This window comes from Rhinolophus ferrumequinum, chromosome 10 (assembly GCF_004115265.2).
Source record: "Rhinolophus ferrumequinum isolate MPI-CBG mRhiFer1 chromosome 10, mRhiFer1_v1.p, whole genome shotgun sequence".
NCBI lineage: Eukaryota > Metazoa > Chordata > Mammalia > Chiroptera > Rhinolophidae > Rhinolophus > Rhinolophus ferrumequinum.
Window position 1 is genome coordinate 37,375,778 of NC_046293.1, and position 19,927 is coordinate 37,395,704.

A 19,927-nucleotide genomic window follows, 5' to 3' on the forward strand; every position below is an offset into this window, starting at 1 on the left:
ATGTATCGGGCACTAATTTAAGCGCTGAGAATACAGAAGTGAACAAAACAGATGTGTAAATGCCTAAGTCATAGTGGAGAGGAATAAACATGTCACTAAGTATACAAACAATATTAGGTCAGGTTGATAGAAGTGCTCCAAGGGGTGACAGGATAGAAAGTAACTGGAACAGGGGTGTCAGGGAAGGCACTAGGCATGAAAGGGGCTGAGGGACAAGTGCAAACGGAATGTACCCAGATGCCAAGGCTCTGACTAGGGAAAAGGGTGACATTTTTCCAGAAAAAGAAGCGGGCCAATGTGGCTAAACTATAGTTAGCGAAGGAAGGGGGAATGAAAGGAGATTGGTGAAGCAGGCTGGGACCAGACTCTATAAGGGGCAATGGGAAAGAGTTTGGATTATAGCTTAAGCACCATTGAAGGGCTTTACGCAGGGGCGTAACAGTATAATTTCTTTAGTGATTTCTCCAGCTGCTGTGTTTGTACGTCTATTACATCTCTCACCAGAGTTCTAATTTGCACTATAGTTTCTGGAGAATATAGTTGTCCTTTCTATTCAATTGTGGTTCTGTGAGGGAAATGACGATATTTTATTCTTGTTTCTGTCAGTACCTTACGCACAGGGCTCCCCGGTAATGCGGAGGGCCTACTACGTACAGGGCCTTGCTTGTCAAATTAAATTGCAACATCCTGCAGCCTCTTTCTTGCCTGCCATAGTAATAATAATTGTAATTGTAGTACTTCTAGTCTTTGTGGGAAGCTTGCAGGTGCCCACCAGCTCTGAACGAGTACATTTTTCCTGTTTGAATTCCTCTCAGGCCTTCCTGCCATGGCAGGGTGGTGAGCTGACTCCTGTCTCCCTGCCAGGTCTGCTCCTTGCCCTGGACTGAATGTCCCTCTTCTGTACAGCATGAGGTACAACTGCTGAGAGTGCCAGGTACAGCGGCCCCGCCTGCTCTCAAAGGAACCACTGCTTCTAGCTTTGTACATTGCCGTACAGCCTCAAATGACAACAGCAACAGGACATTTATGGACCACTTCCATTTGTCTGGCATGTTAAGGACACAGCCTCCCTTTCTGCTAGCTGTGCAACTTTGGGCAAGTTACCAGTCTTTTATGAACCTCAGTTTCCTCATTGTAGAATGGGGATGATAATAACAGACTGCCTCTTAGGGTTGTTACAGGCTTTAAAAGAGATCACACACATCATGTACTTAGCACAGCACTTGGAATAGAGTCAGCACTCATCAAATGTCAGGTCAACTAGTAGTGGTATTGTTAGTATGTGTGATTTTATTTAATCCTCACAGCAACTTGACAAAGAATGTCTTATTATATCCATGGTCAATATTTAGCCAGTGCTCCCAGATATGTCTGGACTATTTGCTAAACTATTGAAGTATTTCCTAGTTGCCAAATTAGCTACTGTCTCAAGCCCTCTCAATTCTCCCCTCCCCCGATGATCCTGCAGCATGCTCTGCTCTGGTTCTTTCCCTGGGATTCCTCTTCCACCCACGATCCAGCAACTAAAGGCACAGGATCTGGCAGAGCAAGAGGCCTCCAGGATCCTAGCACAGTTCAGAGGGTTCTATTCTGCGTTCTGATTGGCTTATTAAACTTGTTTCATCAGGTAAATTGAAGGGCAGAGGGGATAAGTACCCTCTCTCCACCAGTCTTCTAGGTGGAAATCCTAAAATGTCAAACTTCAGAATCTAATGCCCAGGTTTACTCCTTTATACCAAGCTTCTCTTTAGACACGATTAGAAAAACTAACAAAATTGGTTGTTTTGCTTCTTGAACTTTGAGGACTGTCACCTGGACAGTTGCAAATTGAGAGTCTGATGAAGTCAGGAAGTCGCTGATGACATCTCAGAGTCAGCGCCTCAGCTGCCAGTCCTAGTCTTTAGTCCCCACCCTACTCACCTCCACGAAGCTCGTGTGAACAATATCTGGCCCAAATTGTTTTACTCTCACTTCCAACACGGAGGTCTAGTAATCTGAGCCCTGGAATAGAGTCTTGGAAATGAAGACTCCGTGGAGAGCCTCCCCGTTAAGTACTCACCGTTTCTCAGGTTTACTCCTTTATACCAAGCTTCTCTTTAGACACGATTAGAAAAACTAACAAAATTGGTTGTTTTGCTTCTTGAACTTTGAGAACTGTCACCTGGACAGTTGCAAATTGAGAGTCTGATGTATATCTCCGTTTATCTGTATATCTTTGTATATACAGATGTATATCTTTGTATATCTTTGTATATCTCCGTTTTACAAACTAAAATGAGGATAAGAAAGATGTTAATATGTGCGTAAAAATGCAGCAACTCATCTATCTTACAGATGAACACTAAATAGGAAATTAGAATGATGTAGAGGATAGACCCCAGGATGACAATGAAATCCAGGGCTGGGAATTGAAAAAGATCCCTCTTAAATTGAAGACACATGTCTGGACTTAAAATGTGGAAAGTGAAAGTGGCATCTCGTTGTATGTATACATTTACTTCTTAATTGTGCATTCTGAGCTGCAAAGACACCCTTGGCTTGCCCTGAAACATTTAATAGTGTCTTATCTTTCAAATAGACTTTAAAGTTTGAGCAGTTACATAATTGGCACCGTTAGATCCAATTACACAATTAGTGTAAATTGGAAATAATAGAATCAGAACATATAATTTCATAATGATGACATATGATAATAACGCAGAAATTAAGTTGGCAAGTGGTGCTCATGCAGGAGGGGTGTATATAATTCTCTGAAGACTTGATATCTTTCCTGAGCCCAAATATCTCCCCCTTTCAACAGTTACTGCTCAAAAATATGTTTTAACTAAACAAAATTTATTTTGAGTTCTAGACACAGAAAACAACATCTGGACAGTTGTTATTTCTTTTTCTTCCTTAAGTAGCTAAAGTAATGGGTGACTAGATTTCTTTTCTATCTCATTTTAGGGACCATCCCTCTCTTTCTGAGGTACTAATACATTATTGCAAGGAAGAACTCATTCTTAAGGGTGAGTTACGGAGAAAAACCCAGCAATGTACATGCCTGCCCCTCTGCTAGGAGAGCAGCTTACGGCACACTCCTGAGGATTTGTGCATATGTGGGAGGAGCTGGGCTGGAGAAATGCTGTGAGAGAGACGAAAGAGGGATTAAAACGTCTTGTCTCTCAAATCAGCCACCCGATTTTTAATACTGCATTCATTATATTTGGTTCAGGTGGTATAACCCTTCCTACTGCATCTATATTTTCCGATTATAAAAGAGGGGAAAGATGACATTTGACTAATGAGAAATTCATGTTCCAAACTCTTGCAGCTATTTTGGTGTATCTTTCTGCAGATTATATCCAACTACCAGAGGGCTAAGCAGAAACCATTCATTTGTGAACTCACTCATTATTTTATATAGTCATTCAATAAGCCTTTTGAGCTTCCTGAGGGAAGGGACTATTTTTTTTTTAATGTGTCCTTATATATCAAACCCATAGCACAGCTGCTAGCATATGAGAGGGACTCAATGTTTACCGAATTGCTTTTAATACATGTTACAGATATTAACCTGCCCTGCTATTACTCAGAACAAAGAGCTACTGTATTTGTGGTCAAGACAGACTCTTATCATGTTAACAAAAACATGAGTTAAATTGTCCTAGCTGACATCGCCATGGTGTCAGGAAACAGTTTTCAGTCAAGAGTCAAATATTTAGAAGAGTTTAAAAGTGCTATGCACTAAAATGAGGAAATGATCCTAACAAAACCATAGTCGTGTGTGCGTGTGTGCGTGTGTGTGCATGTGTGTGTGTTTGTGTGTGTGCTGGCGGGGGGGGTGGTGGTGGTGGTGTGTGTGCCAGTCAGGGTCCTGGTTGCACCCAAGTACCACCCAAACACTCCAGGAAGATAGCAATTCTCTGAGCATGCGTGGTGCCTCTCTTACAGGCACCTCTAGTTTTGATCCTGCTGTTTGTCAAATTAACTAATAAATATCCCCAAAGTCCCCTAACAGATTTCAGCAAATGAACACTGAAAAATCTGAAAATATGCCTAAAATGTTACAGCAACATCTAAAAGTCTTGGGCATTTTTCTAATGATCTCTATTTTGCTTGTTCCTCCTCAATCATCATCCTTTGGGTAATGGCAGAAGCAAAAGGGCTAGTGATGCTCAAAGGTCATTACCAGTCCAGCTGCTCTTACAGCTTTTCCTCTGTTTTATATATATGTATATATATACACACACACATATATATATACACACATATATATATACACATATATATGTGTGTGTGTGTATATATATACACATATGTGTGTGTGTGTGTATATATACACATATATATGTGTGTGTGTGTGTATATATATATACACATATATATATGTGTGTGTATATATATACACACATATATGTGTGTGTGTATATATATACACATATATATATATGTGTGTGTGTGTATATATATATATACACACACATATATATATATTTATTTATTTCCAAAAATACCTTGATTTATTCATAATCTCTCCTATCCCAGAAGATGCTTTTTGTTGTAATGCTGATATTCAGATAGTAGATATTTAAACAGCTTGATTTAGGGTTTAAAGACAGGGATGAAGAAGTTCTAAGTTTCTGTTAATATTTCAGAGTCTTGATCCTATCACTGGATGGATTTAGAGGCACAAATAACATCTAACATCTAGGAGCAATATATTAATTTATTTACAATGTATGTTTTAGTGCATATTGGTATAAATCTTCCTTAGTTATATATTAATATGTATAAAATTCACCTTAATCCAGCAGACACCACCAAGCTGCACAAAGCCTACCCCTGTGATGTACTGCCTCCCAAATCCCCCCCCACACACACCAATTTGTCTCTACCACTACCACTGTACATCTTTAAGAGTACACAGACTTTCATTTGTCCCACCCTTAGGGAAATTTGCCTGTTCTACTTTGGGTTTGTTATTTCCCTCTCCTCTTACTAAGCTCTAAACTCGTTGGCAGAGAAGAAATATATCAGACTCTTCAGTATAGTCCCTGAAATCTTTTAATTCAAGGGACATGTGGGTGCCCAATAAACATATATTAATTACATTTACTCAAACTTTGATGAAATATAGCAACGTGAAGTCACACTTTAAATGTAATGCTTTACACATGGTTTCTTACCCCAGCAAGCAGAAATGAAATGTTTTATACAATAGCCCCTGAACACTTTAAGATCAAGAATATATAAATATATTACGCATCCATAAAGAAGAAAGAAATCTTACCATTTGCAACAACATGGATGGACCTAGGGAACATTATGTTAAGTGAAATAAGTCAGACAGAGAAAGATAAATACCATATGATCTCACTTATTTGCAGATTCTAAAGAAAAGAATAAGTGAATGAACTAATCAGAAACAGTTTCGGAGACAAAGAGGAAAAACTGAGGGTTGCTAGATGGGTGGGAGGGGTGGGGGTGGGGGGGAGGGTGAGGGGATTGGAGGGCAGTCGGTGACCACAGGATGGCCACGGGTTTGAAAATTAATCTGGGGAACGTAATTTGGTGGTTACCAGAGGGTAAGGGGGTTGGGGGGTGGGGGATGAGGGTGAGGGGGATCAAATGTATGGTGATGGAAGGGGAGCTGACTCTGGGTGGTGAACACACAGTGTGATTTATGGATGATGTGATACAGAATTGCACACGTGAAATCTATGTAATATTACTAACAATTGTCACCCCAATAAATTTAAAAAAAAAAGAATATATAAATAATAACTATGAGTGCCTAGCCTCAAATTGATTATCATTTTCCCTAAATTACAAGGGAGAGAGAGAAGAAAAAGATATATAGAGAAAAAGAATATTACGTCCTGTCTACTGTCATATGAAGAATGCAGAGAAAACAATTTATAGGAGGATGCAAGTCAATAATTAAAAAGAGCATGAAAAATGCTGAACTATAAAAATTTAATTTACATGTAGCTCTTCTGTGACATATTGTCAGGTAAGGTAAACTACTGAAATATTAACTTGTATTTATCAATATGTTAGCCTCTGGATATGTTCTTTGACTGCTCTTTATATTATAGTTTATGTCTCTCTAAATGGATGATAAGCTCCCAGAGGGAATGATACAGAGCCATTGTTACCTGGCTCCCCTGCCACTTTGGCCTTGCTGCTTACTAAATGTTATCCTTGAGTCCGAGCAGCAAAAAGGACCATGACTCTTCTAAGGCCTCATTCTCAAATAGTTAATGCAATTTTGAAGGATAAGTTTTGAGAAAAAAATCCAATATACAGCTATGCTTATTATAAGAATACAAGAATTAATATCACATGCAATTTATATCAGATACGCACTAAATGTGTATCATGGATATACTAAAGTTGTATGTTTGACTTCTCTTTAAGCCAGTTAGTTTTAATCTTCTATGAAACAGAAGAAACTTTGAATCATGGACAGCCACACCCCCTGTACAATGCTACTGATCTTAATGAGTTACAAGCGACAGGACTACTGCAAATCCATCACCAACACTGGCAAACCTACGCAAAGTGCATGCTGACAGAAAGCCAGTGCTTTCCCATTGAGATCAAACGTTATACTCTTCACAAACACAATGTAATTTCTTAAACCCTTGATTTCTGAAGTTCAAGGAATTTCGTAAAGTATGAGTCTTCTGTTCATATTTGCCACTGGGAAAGTTCCAGATTTGGGGAATTGAGACATTAGCAACGACAGGAGGTATGAGGTCAGAAGATGACAGACAAGACAACAAGACAGATGGTGCTGTTCACTGCACAGAGAATTCTTCAGTAAATATCTGTGCACTGGAGACTTAGATTTGGTTGGTATAAAGGAGGAAGTCCACTGGGAAATAGTGATTTAGCCAGTAAAGGGGTTCTTCAGTGATTGACAGTCCTATTTAAAAGTTACCAAAATGATTGTAAAAACCTTTATATTTTCTGAGAAGGGTAAGGTAGAGAAGATAAAAGCATACAAAATGCAAATACGGTCCCATATTAAAACCATCTAATCACTCACCACAATCATTTGGGCCACGTAACTTTCAGGTCCAGTGTATTCAGTTGGATCTTTAACCTTCACCAAGACTAGGAAATACAAATAATGCCACATATTGTGCTCTGACTTGATGTGCTCCTCAAATGAAACAGTTTTATTATCAAACTTGTCCCTCTCAAGTCCTGCAAAACACAAGAAACACAACATAATGTAATTTATCATGTAATTAGCACTTACTTCTTAGCAAAAAAAAACAAAACAGAATAATTACGTGAAAAAATGCTTTCTGTAAGAGTGTGCCAATTTAAAATGTTATGATTAAAAACAACACAGTACACAAGACTTTCAGAAAAAAGGCCACAGTTTACAGATTTCTTCTCAACTAACATCACCCCCACTCCTGGCCCCTGCCCACGGGTCCTTGGAAATGTACAATCCTATTATAGATACAAGTTTTGCAGATAATTTTAAATATAGCCATGTCAAAATTGTCAGATTAAATCGGACTACAAGTCTAAGAAATAAAAATGATTGTGCAAGAAAAGGGCACACTTGCTAATCAGGACAGATAAAAAAATCATTTTATCCAACAACTTGGGTAAAACGAGGGAAGGCAACTGAGAGAGTCATCTCTTCAAAATCACTTGTAATAAGTGAAGGGTAAGTGAATGTCCGCAGAGATCTGAGCTCTGAGTGCAATAAGGACTCAGACTCGTCCAGCCCTGGAGACTAACGTGTTCCAGGCATTTTGGGAAGGGAATGGTCTGCTCAATTTCCAGGGTACATTTTCAGTGTCCGGAAGGACCCTGAGGAAAGGACCTGGAGAGTAACATTCTTTTCTCTCAAAGGTTGAAGAGTGGACAAAAGGAAATGAATGGAGATGAAGTAAAACATCTATGGAAAAATGAATTAGAATGCCAAGTAAAATGGGATGTTGGGATTCAGTCTGGTTTTGTAGTTCAGATACTGGAGAAGAAATCAGGAAATTCAATTCCAATCCTGGCTACTCTTTTCCTAAGCAATTTTTTTTTTTTTTAAAAAAGGTCATTCAGCCATTCTAGCATGAAGAAGACCCTTCAAATAATAAGATACAAAGTACAATGAGTAAAAAAAATCTGTCCCCAATAAAGGGGTGACCTTTTAAATTATATTTTTGGATATTTTAATGGAAAATACCATAAAATTCAGCTGGCTGATGGTTATGCATCATCTTATTTGACCTATCATCAACTCAGCGTGCCCCAAATAAAATCCAACCCTCTTCACCAAACCTGCTCCACCCACAGTCCTCTTTTCATTCTATGGCAACACCACTATTTCAGTTGTTCAAGCCAAAAATCTAGGAGCCATCCTTGAAACCTCTCTCTCTCTCTCTCTCTCTCTCTCTCTCTGTCTCTGTCTCTCCCCTTCTCATCACATTAACCCGTGTTGGAATTCTTTTGGCTCTACCTTCAGCATATGTCCAGAATCTGATCACTTCTCACCACCCCCCTGGCTTCCACTCTGGTCTGAGCCATTATCATCCTTCACCTGGGTTAGTGCAATGGCTTCCTGGACTTCCCTGTTTCCACGTTACTTCCTGCAGCCTATTCTCAACACCGCAGTCAGAGTGATCCTTTAAAAAGCTAAGTGAGATGGTGTCTCTCCCCTTTTCCGAATCCTGCAGTGGTTCCTTACCTCCTTAAAGGTCAAAATCCTTAAAATGACCTACAATAGGGTTGCCAGGTACAATACAAGTTGCCCCATTAAGTTTGAATTTCAGATAAATAATTGTTGAGTATAAGTATGTCCCATGCAATACATATTTGCTAAACCCTAAGTGACTGAGCCCGAGAGCCTCTCTAACCTCATGTACTACCCTCTCCCTTGCTCACTGTCATCCAGCCACACCGGCCACCTTGCTGTCCATGGCATACAGGCCCCTGCGTCAGAGCCTTTGACTGGCTGTTTCCTCTGCCCACAACTCTCTTCTCTTCTCTGGTGTCTCTTTGACTAACTCACTCACCTTCACGTTTTTGCTCAAATCTCACCTTCTCAATGTGGCTTAACTTAAGCACCTCATTTAATCCTACAACCTGTTCCTTCCCTTTTGCTGACAGTTTCCATCACTCTTTCCCTTTCCCTCCTTTTTCCTATAGTGCTTAATCACCTCCTAACAGACTGAACACATTCATATCAACAGTGTTAAAGTGGACCACATGTCTAAAGTAGAGAGGTAAAAATGACTGTGCAAGAAAACTCCTGCCTGCTAATCAGCATAGAAGAAAGGAATGGCATTTCATCCAGGAACTTACTAGGTTTATCATTTATTGCAAGTCCACGGTCAGATATGTCTGTCTCTGTTATTCACCAATGTTCTCAATAGCTTAGAATCGTGCCTGGTACCTAGTCAGCACTGAATAAAATATTGATTCAATGCCTTCAGAATATTTCACTCATAAAATATTGTCCCACTAGGATGGCTATAATTATAAACAGATAATAGTAACTGTTGATGATGATGATGATGTGGATAAATTAGAATCCTCACACAATACTGGTGGAAATGTAAAATTGTGCAGCTGCTTTGGAAAAGTTTGGCAGTTCCTCAAAAGGTTAAACATAAGAGTTACCATATGACCCAGAAACTCGACTTCTGGAAAAAAAAAATACACACACACACACAAACACACACACACACAGAGACAGACAGAGAGAGACAGGGAGATACAGAGAGATACAGAGAGGAAGAGAAACATATGTCCATATAAAAACTTGGACATAAATTGTTCATAGTAGCATTATTCATAATGGCCAGAAAGTAGAAACAATCCAAATGTCCATCACTGATAAAAGGATAAACAAAATATGGTATATAATATACAATGGATATTTTTCTGCTTTAAAAGAAATGAAGTACCGATGCATGCTACAACATGAACCTTGAAAACATCATATTAAGTGAAAGAAGCAAGTCAAAGAAGACCACATATTATATGATTTTATTTATATGAAATGTCCAAAATTGGCAATTCGATAGAGGCAGAAGATAGATCAACAATTCCCTTGGGCTCAGGAGGATACAAGTTTGGGGCGAGGGGTGATAGCTAAAGGGTATGACGTTTCTTTTGGGGGTAATGAAAATGTTCTAAAATTGATTGTGATGATAGATGCATAACTCTTAATATACAAAAAACCATTGATTTGTACACTATATGTGGGTGAGTTGTAAGGTATATAAATTATATCTCAAAAGAGCTATTATCCCACAAAAAGAGAAAACGTTGAAGTAGATTTTCTCAGAATTCAATTCAAACAATTATCTACCTGTTGCAATGTACATAGGGCTATAAAAATAATGTCTTCTATCAATTAATCCATGAAATGGTAGAGGAAACAAACGACAGACATTTTGAAGTGATATAAACTGCCAAGGAAGCATAGAGAAGGGCAAAATGAATTCTGACTAGATATTAATATATTTGAAAAGGTTTCAAAACAGTACATTTGACTAAGTACATTTTAGATGATTTCAAAGAGGCATAAAGCTTTGATTGTCTGGCCTTGAAACATGATTATGGCAGGTGGAAAAGAGATGAATGGTAATAAAAGATATTTAATTTTTATTGAGCACATATTTATGCTGACAACTATAAAGAATATCTAAATACTCTATGACAATTGCAGCAATCTAATCTGACCTTTCAGCACGTAAGGAAACAGATTCAGAGGGATTCAATTAAGTGCTGAAGTTAACACCTCTAGTTAGTAGAAAAGTATGTTAGTATTTAAATAAAAATATTTCTGATACCAAAACTATGCTGTTTTGCTGTCTGGGCAGAGGAAATGGCATAGCAAAGCTAGAGATCAAAGTAGATGACTTCTTTTGGGGAGTGTCAATTCCTCTGGTGTGGCTAGATGGGGACATTTGGAAATGATGAAATGGCACATCTGGCACAAACCATAAGGAGCTTTAAATGCAAAGCTAGGAGTCTGCACTTTATTCTGAAGACTTTTGAGTGGCGACTAGCATATTCAGAGCTGTGCTTTCAGTAACTTCCTGTGTCTGAATCCTTTCAGACAGAGAAAGATTGTGGGAGAAGAGACTGAGGCTGAATCCAGGGTACTAGCAATGGGGAACAAATGTAAAAGAGGAGAACTGGTTATCTTTCATCTTCATTGGTTCTTGCTCTCTAAGCTGTATTGTCCATTACCCTGGTTTCCACCATCATCGCGCTGATGATTTCTCAATCTGTATCCCAACTACTGACCTTTCTTCTCAATTTCAGTTTCTATTTCCAGCTGTCTTCTGGATAAATTCTCCTGGTCAGCTTACGGGCTTGTCAAACTCAACTCATCAAAAGTGTGTTTCTTTAGCCCTTCCTATTCATCTCTGATAATGAAGTCTCTGTCAACCAAGGAACTTGAAATCATCCTCAGACTTAATGCTCTGACAATCCCCTTCTAGTAGTCACTCTGACATTCTCATCATTCTCCAAACACACCAAATCCTTTGAAAACTCTATGCCTCCATCTAGTCTCTTTCCTGCCTTCCAGGTATTCCTTCTTCAAGACTCAGCTCAACCACCACCGACACCACTGACTCCCACAGACACAACCAGTTAGCTGATGCTCTCTCTGTGTGTCCACAACACTTTGCTATGAAAAATTGTCTATTTCTATCTAAGTCTGTATCACTTGACTGTCTGCTTTATTTTTGTATTACCAGCACCTGGCAGAGTAGCTGGAAAACAGCAGGCATTCAACTAATGTTGGCAGAATAATTGAATAAATGAAGAAGAGAGGATGAAGAGACATTTGGAATGAAAATTTAAGAGGGCTTGACATCCAGTTAGAGGTATTGATTTAGGAGGAATCAAGAGTGACTGAATTTTCTGACTTGAATGACTGAGTTTAAGGTGGTATCAGTACAGCAACAGAAAGAAAAGGAAGAGAGAAAAGAGATTTTACAGGGAGGATACATTTGACTTGGGATGTGTTGAGTTTAAGATGACTATAGAACAACCAATGTTGGGATGTTAGGCAGGAAGCTGGGACTTCCAAAGGAGAGTTCAAAGTGTAAATATAGTAGTTCAAGGATAAATGACATAAGACAAACAACGAAAGCCAGGATACTGTATGAGACGACCAAGGAAGAAAGAAAGTAATCATAAGAGGAGCTTTGGGGGCTGGCCCAGTGGCTCAGGCGGTTAGAGCTCCGTGCTCCTGACTCCAAAAGCTGCCGGTTCGATTCCCACATGGGCCAGTGGGCTCTCAACCACAAGGTTGCCAGTTCAATTCCTCGAGTCCCGCAAGGGATGGTGGGCTGCGCCCCCTGCAACTAAGATTGAACACGGCATCTTGAGCTGAGCTGCCTCCCGGATGGCTCAGTTGGTTGGAGCGCGTCCTCTCAACCACAAGGTTGCCAGTTCGATTCCTCAACTCCCACAAGGGATGGTGGGCTGTGCCCCCTGCAACTAGAAACGGCAACTGGACCTGGAGCTGAGCTGCGCCCTCCACAACTAAGACTGAAAGGACAACAACTTGAAGCTGAACGGCACCCTCCACAACTGAACTGAATGGCACCCTCCACAAGATTGAAAGGACAACCACTTGACTTGGAAAAAAGGCCTGGAAGTGCACACTGTTCCCCAAGAAAGTCCTGTTCTCCTTCCCCAATAAAATCTTTAAAAAAAAAAAAAAGTCAGATGGCAATTATCACCTTATTCCTTTAAAAACAAATAATAAAAAAAAAAGAGGAGCTTTGTGTGCTTAATACAAACTTTTCAGGCAAACAAAGAAGACTATAGTTATGCTGTATTTCCCACACAGCATGACTAAGGTAAGGGTACACACCCACCTGTCACCCAGACATTTCCATCCCTCATCTCTGCTCTATTTTTCTCCATAGCCCTTGTCATCATTTGACATTCTACTATGTGGGAAAATAAGCTTCACAATGGCAGTGCTTTTTGTCTATTGTCGTTTACTACAATACCCTGGCACACAGTAGATGCTCAATAAGTAATTATTGACCAAATAAATGAATGAATGACATTAATGTGTAAGTACAGACAATAAGGGACTAATATACTAAGAGAGAAACATATATGGCCCCTCCCTCACACAATATAGCCTTTATCTCCTATTAACTCATCTAGAAAGATCTTTAATTCTAGCCTGACTATCCTTACGATAGGACTTCTGACATCATCAAATCCTTTGTCCGTTTTATTTTGTCTCTCCTGGTCTGTTGACAGCTCCTTTCACTGGATTTTCGGCCTCTACTAATTCAAAATTAGTAATTATTGTGGATACCAGAGCCATTTCATTTTCTGTGTTTACTGCTTAAGCTCTGTCATCTGCTCATTATCCCCCTATCATGACTGCCTTCTGGATTACTAGCAATCGTTTTCTGAGTCATAACTCTCAAACATCTGGTCATTGCCTTCAATCTTAGAAAAGTCCCATCTGCTCTCATCGCCTGTCACAGTATCTACCTCCTCTGTTGCTACTACGGGTGTCACTTGGTACACTCCTGGAGCCAATTTTCTCCTACTGTGGAGACTCTCCTCTGTTATTTATACTTGATCCCTCTTTGGATCACAAAGTAACACCCAACTCTTTCAAGAACCATTTCTGGATTAATCATAGTTATTTGTTTTATAGCCTACTAGTATAATCCTCAATATCCCAAGTGTTTAAATCATGATTCTAATTAAGGTATTATAATATTTATGGTGTATATTAGATCTTATACGTGGTGATTCCCAGGAGTAAATGCATATCTACATATATGTTATCATAACACTTCTCACATGTTTCTGCTGAAAGTCCTTTGAGGGCCGAGAGTAAAGAACCTTTATGCTACTGAGTTCACAGGAATTAGCAGCTAAAAGTACCTAGCCCACTTTTCAATATTTAAAAATGTTTCTATTTAATTTTAAATGTTCACACTATATTTGTTCTACTTTACACCATACTATTTACTCTAATATAAAAATACTAGTATTTAAAAAAAATACCATTTAAATGTACTCTTAGGTTAAATTACCTAAATGGCCTCTCAAATTTTTGAATAAACGTGAAGCTTCTGAAATAGACCATGTGGATCTAACATCTTGTGCCTCCTGATATATCTCCCTATATCCCTGTGGGTATGTGTATGCCATAGAAACAATACCCCGCACATGACAAAATTTGGAATAACTTGGAATCAGTGCAAGTAGGTTTTTTGTCTGCAGTATATATCAATTTAGTACTCACTTATCTTCCTTCCACAGGTTATAAGCTACTTAAGTATAGAAACAATGTTAATTGGGAGCTGACTAATTGGATAGTCATTCATAACCCCAATAAATTAAAAAATAAAATAAAGAAAAGAAAAAAAAATATTTACGAATGATTTCCAATACATACTATGAAAGCATAAATATGGATTAGATGTGGGTCCAGATCTCTTAAAGAGAAATTAACATGTCTAAGTGTTTACTCTCAGCTAAGCATTGAGCTAGGGATTCTGACATACACAATCTCATTTATACTCACAACAATCCCAAAACAGGGCATTTTCCAGATGAGGGAACAATAATTCAAGATAAAAGAAAACTTGGCCAACATCACACAGCCAGACTGTGGAACTAGTGTAGGCCTATGTTCATTTGACTATAAAGTTCATGCACTTTCTACAATATGACAATGTATAACATCCAACAGAGGAGATAAGATAACCAAAAAATGTACAGTACCATACAGCTAAGTGTGATGTGAAGAATTTAGGAGCAGATATGTTTGCTTCTGGTTAGTGAGATCAGAGAAGCCTTCATGGAAGAATGGCATTAAATGTGGGCCTCAGAGTGAGGGCAGGAGTTCTACTACTTAGGAGTTTGGACATTCGAAACAGAAATACCATAGCTGAGAACACATGAAAAGTTAAAGATTAGTAATGAAGTTGGCCTAGAACTTGAGCTATAAATGGGAGAACAGTGGGTGAGAAGGAAGGCAAAAAAAAAAAAAAAAAAGGGGGGGGCCCAATTGTGGGGCACCTTACATACCAGGAAAATTAGAATTTTAGAGTTAAAGACTATAATGCTATTGATAGCCTTTTGAGTAAAGAAATGATGAACTCAAAATAGAAAAATAAGTCTGGCACCACTGAATAGGCCATTTGGGGGTGAGCCAGGGTGAGCCTAAAAAACCAAGGTGTGGCTATGGGAATATGTGGAAGGAAGATTGGGAAAGAAGATTCATTAGCCCACGGTAACTGTGCACCTGGAAAAGGAAAAAGGGGATGTTAAAAATGATGAAGCTCCCAGGCCAGATAACTGAAGACATAATGGGATACCATTCATTGCAATATGGAAGTCAGGATAAGTTGCTGGGTTAAAGGAAGGAGATGGAAAGATATGATGTACTGGTTTTTACACATGGTAAATTTGGCTGCCAGCAAGTCATACCCTTCTAAATGTCAGTCAACAACTGAAAACAAAGTTTTGGAGCTGTGGTTACATATTTGGCAATAATCTGCATTAAAGTGATATTAAAGAAGAGGACAGAGAGAAGAGACAAGAAGTCAATGATAAAATCAGAACCTCTTATTTAGAGGTTGGGAGAAAAAAACAGGATCTTGTGATGGAACCAAAGAATGTGCAATTCAAGGTAGAAGAAAAGGTCAGCAGGAAATTAATGATGAGATTTGAGAAAAACATTTCAATTTGGTGATGAAGATTATTGTGATATTTTAAGGAATTAGTAGGTTAAAGGCTTTTTAATAACTATGAAAAGCTAAAGAGAATTTTGACAGTGAAGGGAAAGCTTAGAGGAGCAGGGATAGTATTTAGGTGATGGGCTTATTTTATTGTTCATGTTTTTTGTTGTTAGAATATGGGAAACAGGATCATGTCTTAGAATGAGGCTCACATCCTACTGATATATTCTTCCCAAAACCCCACTTTTCGGAAGTAGTGTGCTGATATAATAGCTACTATGCTCATGAAGAAAAGCACTTAGGGGGAGCAGTGTAAAAGCAAGACCATGAGACACAGAGAAAGATTTTCAAGGGCAGCATCATTGTTCCTTTGTGGGACTCACCCTTCTATACAATGGTTCTCATCCCCAAGTCCCCAAATTATTGTACAGCATCTTCCTTGGCTCCATCTCAGTCTCGCTTTCCTCCATCTAATCTAGACATGTGAAGAGAACACTCTTCTCTCTGCCTCAATTTCCTCCCAGCAAGTCCCTCCCCAGCATTGTGCCATCTGGTATCTGCCCTCGTGCTCATGGGAACTGCTCCACCTAAAGTCACCAAAACTTCCTAAATGAGAAATCCAAAGGCTCTACATCAGTTCGTATGTCACTGGCCTTCTCTGCTTTGACACAGTTGATGATTCCTTTCTTCCCAAGCTGTTTTCTCCCCTCATTTCCACATGCCATACATTCCTGGTTCTTCTCACACCACTTGGACTTGATGGGTTGTTTTCTTAATTTTTTTATGTGCGATCCTTTTTCTCTTTTCACTTTTCAGAATTAAAGGATGTTTTCTACTTGAACTCCATTTCTCACTCAGAAATCTTTCTCCGCACTCTAGTTTTTTCTACCACATACAGGCCGAGGATTCCCATTATTGTCTCCGGTGCAGACATATTCTCTGGGGCTCAGACTCATATGTGGACCTCTGTGCTGAACGTATCTCACTGGGGTGTTCCATACATAACTCAACCCCTGCATTCCCAAAGCTAAATTCAGCATATTCCCACCAAAAATGATTTCTCCACTTCTATGCTCAAACTCAACTGTTGGTACTATTATCTACCCAGATACCCCAGCTTTTTCATATTCATTCCAAACCACTGACATTTAAAAATTCTATCTCCTAAAGAATTCTTGACTCTGTCCTCTACTCTTAATACCGCCACCACTAACTTTCCTGAATCAAGGTTTCATTACCTTTCACTTGGAGTATGGCTATCACGTCCTACCTGGTTACTCTATAGTTGAGACCTGTCCCCTAATGAATGACCTCCCATAGACACCACAGGGCTCTAAAACAAAAATTAGACCCTGTCCTCCTCTACTTAAAATTCTTTAATGGTTGACGATCCTCTATAAGTCTAGAGGATAGAGTCCAAACTTTGTAATATAAAAGGCCACATATGATCTGGCCAACCTCTTCTTTTTGTATGCCCTGCTCTGAAATTTAAGCTCCAGCAACACTGAGCTGCTTCTAATAACTGAAGACCTCCATTGTTCTATTCTTCCCTCCGTTCCTTTCCTTATGCTGGCCATTCTGCTGCTACCCACTTTGATGTAGCCATCTTGCTTCCATCTTTGGAAGCTCCATCACCATCTCTTCCAAGAAGCCTTTCCTGATCCTTTCTTGTCTGTCTCCTGCCACAACCTGAAAAGGTGTAACAACCATGAATTTCTCTATTATTTCCCTTAACACATTAGATAGCAATGATATTTATTGTATTGGAATTCCACAACAGATTGTTAATACCATGAAGAAGGGCATGACAGATTTGGTTCCTCAGAATATAACTCATTATTACAGGTGACCATGTGGAACACCTCTGACTGTTGGAGGAATCTTGGAAAGATTTGGAAGAGTCATCAAGGGAATGAGACAGTTTACAAAAGGTGAACCAATGAGGCAATGGGACTTTTTAACTTATACAGAATAATGTTGTAGTAAAGCCTTTATGCTTGTTTTGTGACTTTTATCAAAAGATTCTTCAGCTCAACATAGAAAAAAAACAAAAGCAAAAAAGGACGGTGAGTGTAATGTGGAATTGGTGATTATCCAAGGAGGGGGAAGGATTCTACGGTGACTAGGCCAGCTACGGAGACAACTGAAACCAGAAAGGGCTGAGGTATATGGAGAAGAGGGTAGAGCCAAAGGAATGATGAAGACAAAGAAAAGGTTGGGCCTGAGAGAGAGAGAGAAGAGGACAGTGTGGTGAGAGAGAGGCAGGGAGGAAGGGATTCTGGGAGAGGGAGGGAATGTGGGTGTGGGGAAGGGGAGAGAGAGAGAGAGAGAGAGAGAGAGAGAGAGAGAGAGAGAGAGAGAGAGAGAGATTAAAAATGGAGAGAAAGCATTTAGCAACCAACAGGTTTTTTTTCTATATCTCTGAATCTATTTCTGTTTTGCTAGATGGGAGAAGGGAGGGGCAGGGGAGAAGGTGAAGGGATTAGAAAATGCAAATTAGTCGACACAGTATAGTCACGGGGATGTGAAATACAGTGTGGGGACTATAATCAACAATGTTGTAAAGATCGTGTAAGGGGCCACTGGACTTAACAGGGGGGTCACTTCATAGGCTGTGTAGATGCCTGACTACTGTATTATACACCTGAAGCAGAATACTATTGTATGTGAACTATAATTATATATATATAGATAGTCACGGGATGTGGAGTACAGCATAAGGAAGACAGTCAATGGTATTGTAACAGCTGTATAAGATGTCAGAGGGATAGTAGCTTGGGCGAGGGGGGTTATCACTTTGTGTTGGGTAAAAATGTCTAACCATTATGGTACTTTGTATACCTGAAACTAATGAAAAATAAATAAATTTTTTTAAGAAATGGAGAGAAAGCACCGTTCAGAATCCAAAACATGATGTCAGTGAGTAAAAGTTCAAGTTGCTAGAAAAATCGTCTATGGATTCATAATCTAACAAAATAAAATAAAATTCATTCTGTTGTTTAATCAATATGTCACTGTGATGAAAAATCTGTTTGCCAGTCGAAGGAACCCTTTGGCATTGTGCAAAACGTTGTATTCTCAGAGCAGCCTACAAATTGTAGAAATAATAAGATTTGAGATGTAAATCTTCTATCTACTTGGGGAACAGTGCAAGGCTCAGTTACATAATCTGCATTTTGTCCAGCTTTCATTTTGAAATAATTTTTCCCAAAACATGACAAATAAACACCATTCTAGCCCCTCCTTCCTCCTAGGCAGTTTCTTCATCTATTTGAGTATCTTGAGAACACTTACCACAGATGAAGCAGGTTGTCTTTAGAATTTCTTCTTTTTTCTGTTTTTCACTTCTGAGGTCAGCAAAAGTATCAATGATGACCCCAAAAATCAAGTTAAGGACAATAATGATAACAATGAAATAGAAAAGAAGGTCGTACACCACTCGGGCAGCAAACAGAGGCTCCTGAAATAAAAATTAAAATATATATATATATATATATATATATATATATATATATATATATATATATATATATATACACACACACACACACACACACACACACACACACAAACAGAGACATATTTTCCAGGCATGGTGATTTAGTATAATTTCTAGCATAGAGAATATATTCAATGAATGTTTGCTAAATTAATGTAAATAGCATTCCGAGTTGGAAAAAGACCTACTTTCTATCTCTAGGTGTCATGAATAAAGCTTCACAAACTGTTCCCAGAACCCCTTCCATCGTCTAAGACTTATACTCCCCCCATTCCCACCCCTGCAAAGGAGAGACTTACCTTTCATTAAAAATCCCTTTACTATGTCATTTATGCTAAATGCATTTGGCTACAATGGGTCCCACCCCAGAAGTTGCACAAAAGGTATACAAATACCAATTGCAAAAGTCAGCCGTTAGGGAGTTGAGGAGGACCTAACGATTGGCCAATATCTCGAGCAGGTTTTGTTCTTGGCCTTATAGGGAGGGTCAAGTACATGCAGCTCAAGCTATTTTTACTTGATGAACAGTATTAAAACACACATTAGTGATCATGGAATCCAGCTGTTTCATAGATGAGGAAACATTAGAGAAATGGACAACATGATATAGCTAGCCTGTTTGAGACCTGAGCTTTTTCAAGTTCCCAGCCAAGCACTTGAGATTTTGCAGCTAATGAGAAATTTCTCAGCCTTGCCATTTTAATATATGAAATCCTGTTAGAATTTG

General features: G+C 39.0%; 1 protein-coding gene across 2 annotated transcripts in view; it reads right to left on the minus strand.

Annotated features, from left to right (window-relative positions):
• ITPR2 (inositol 1,4,5-trisphosphate receptor type 2) overlaps nucleotides 1-19,927 on the minus strand; it is a 435,712-nt gene that overhangs the window by 30,723 nt on the left and 385,062 nt on the right. For both annotated transcript variants that reach the window (XM_033117018.1, XM_033117019.1), the window contains exons 54-55: nucleotides 18,996-19,161; nucleotides 7,037-7,197 (exon numbers count right to left, since the gene is read on the minus strand). In XM_033117018.1, coding sequence (XP_032972909.1) covers nucleotides 7,037-7,197; nucleotides 18,996-19,161 — 327 coding nt within the window. The remainder of the gene's footprint in view (nucleotides 1-7,036; nucleotides 7,198-18,995; nucleotides 19,162-19,927) is intronic.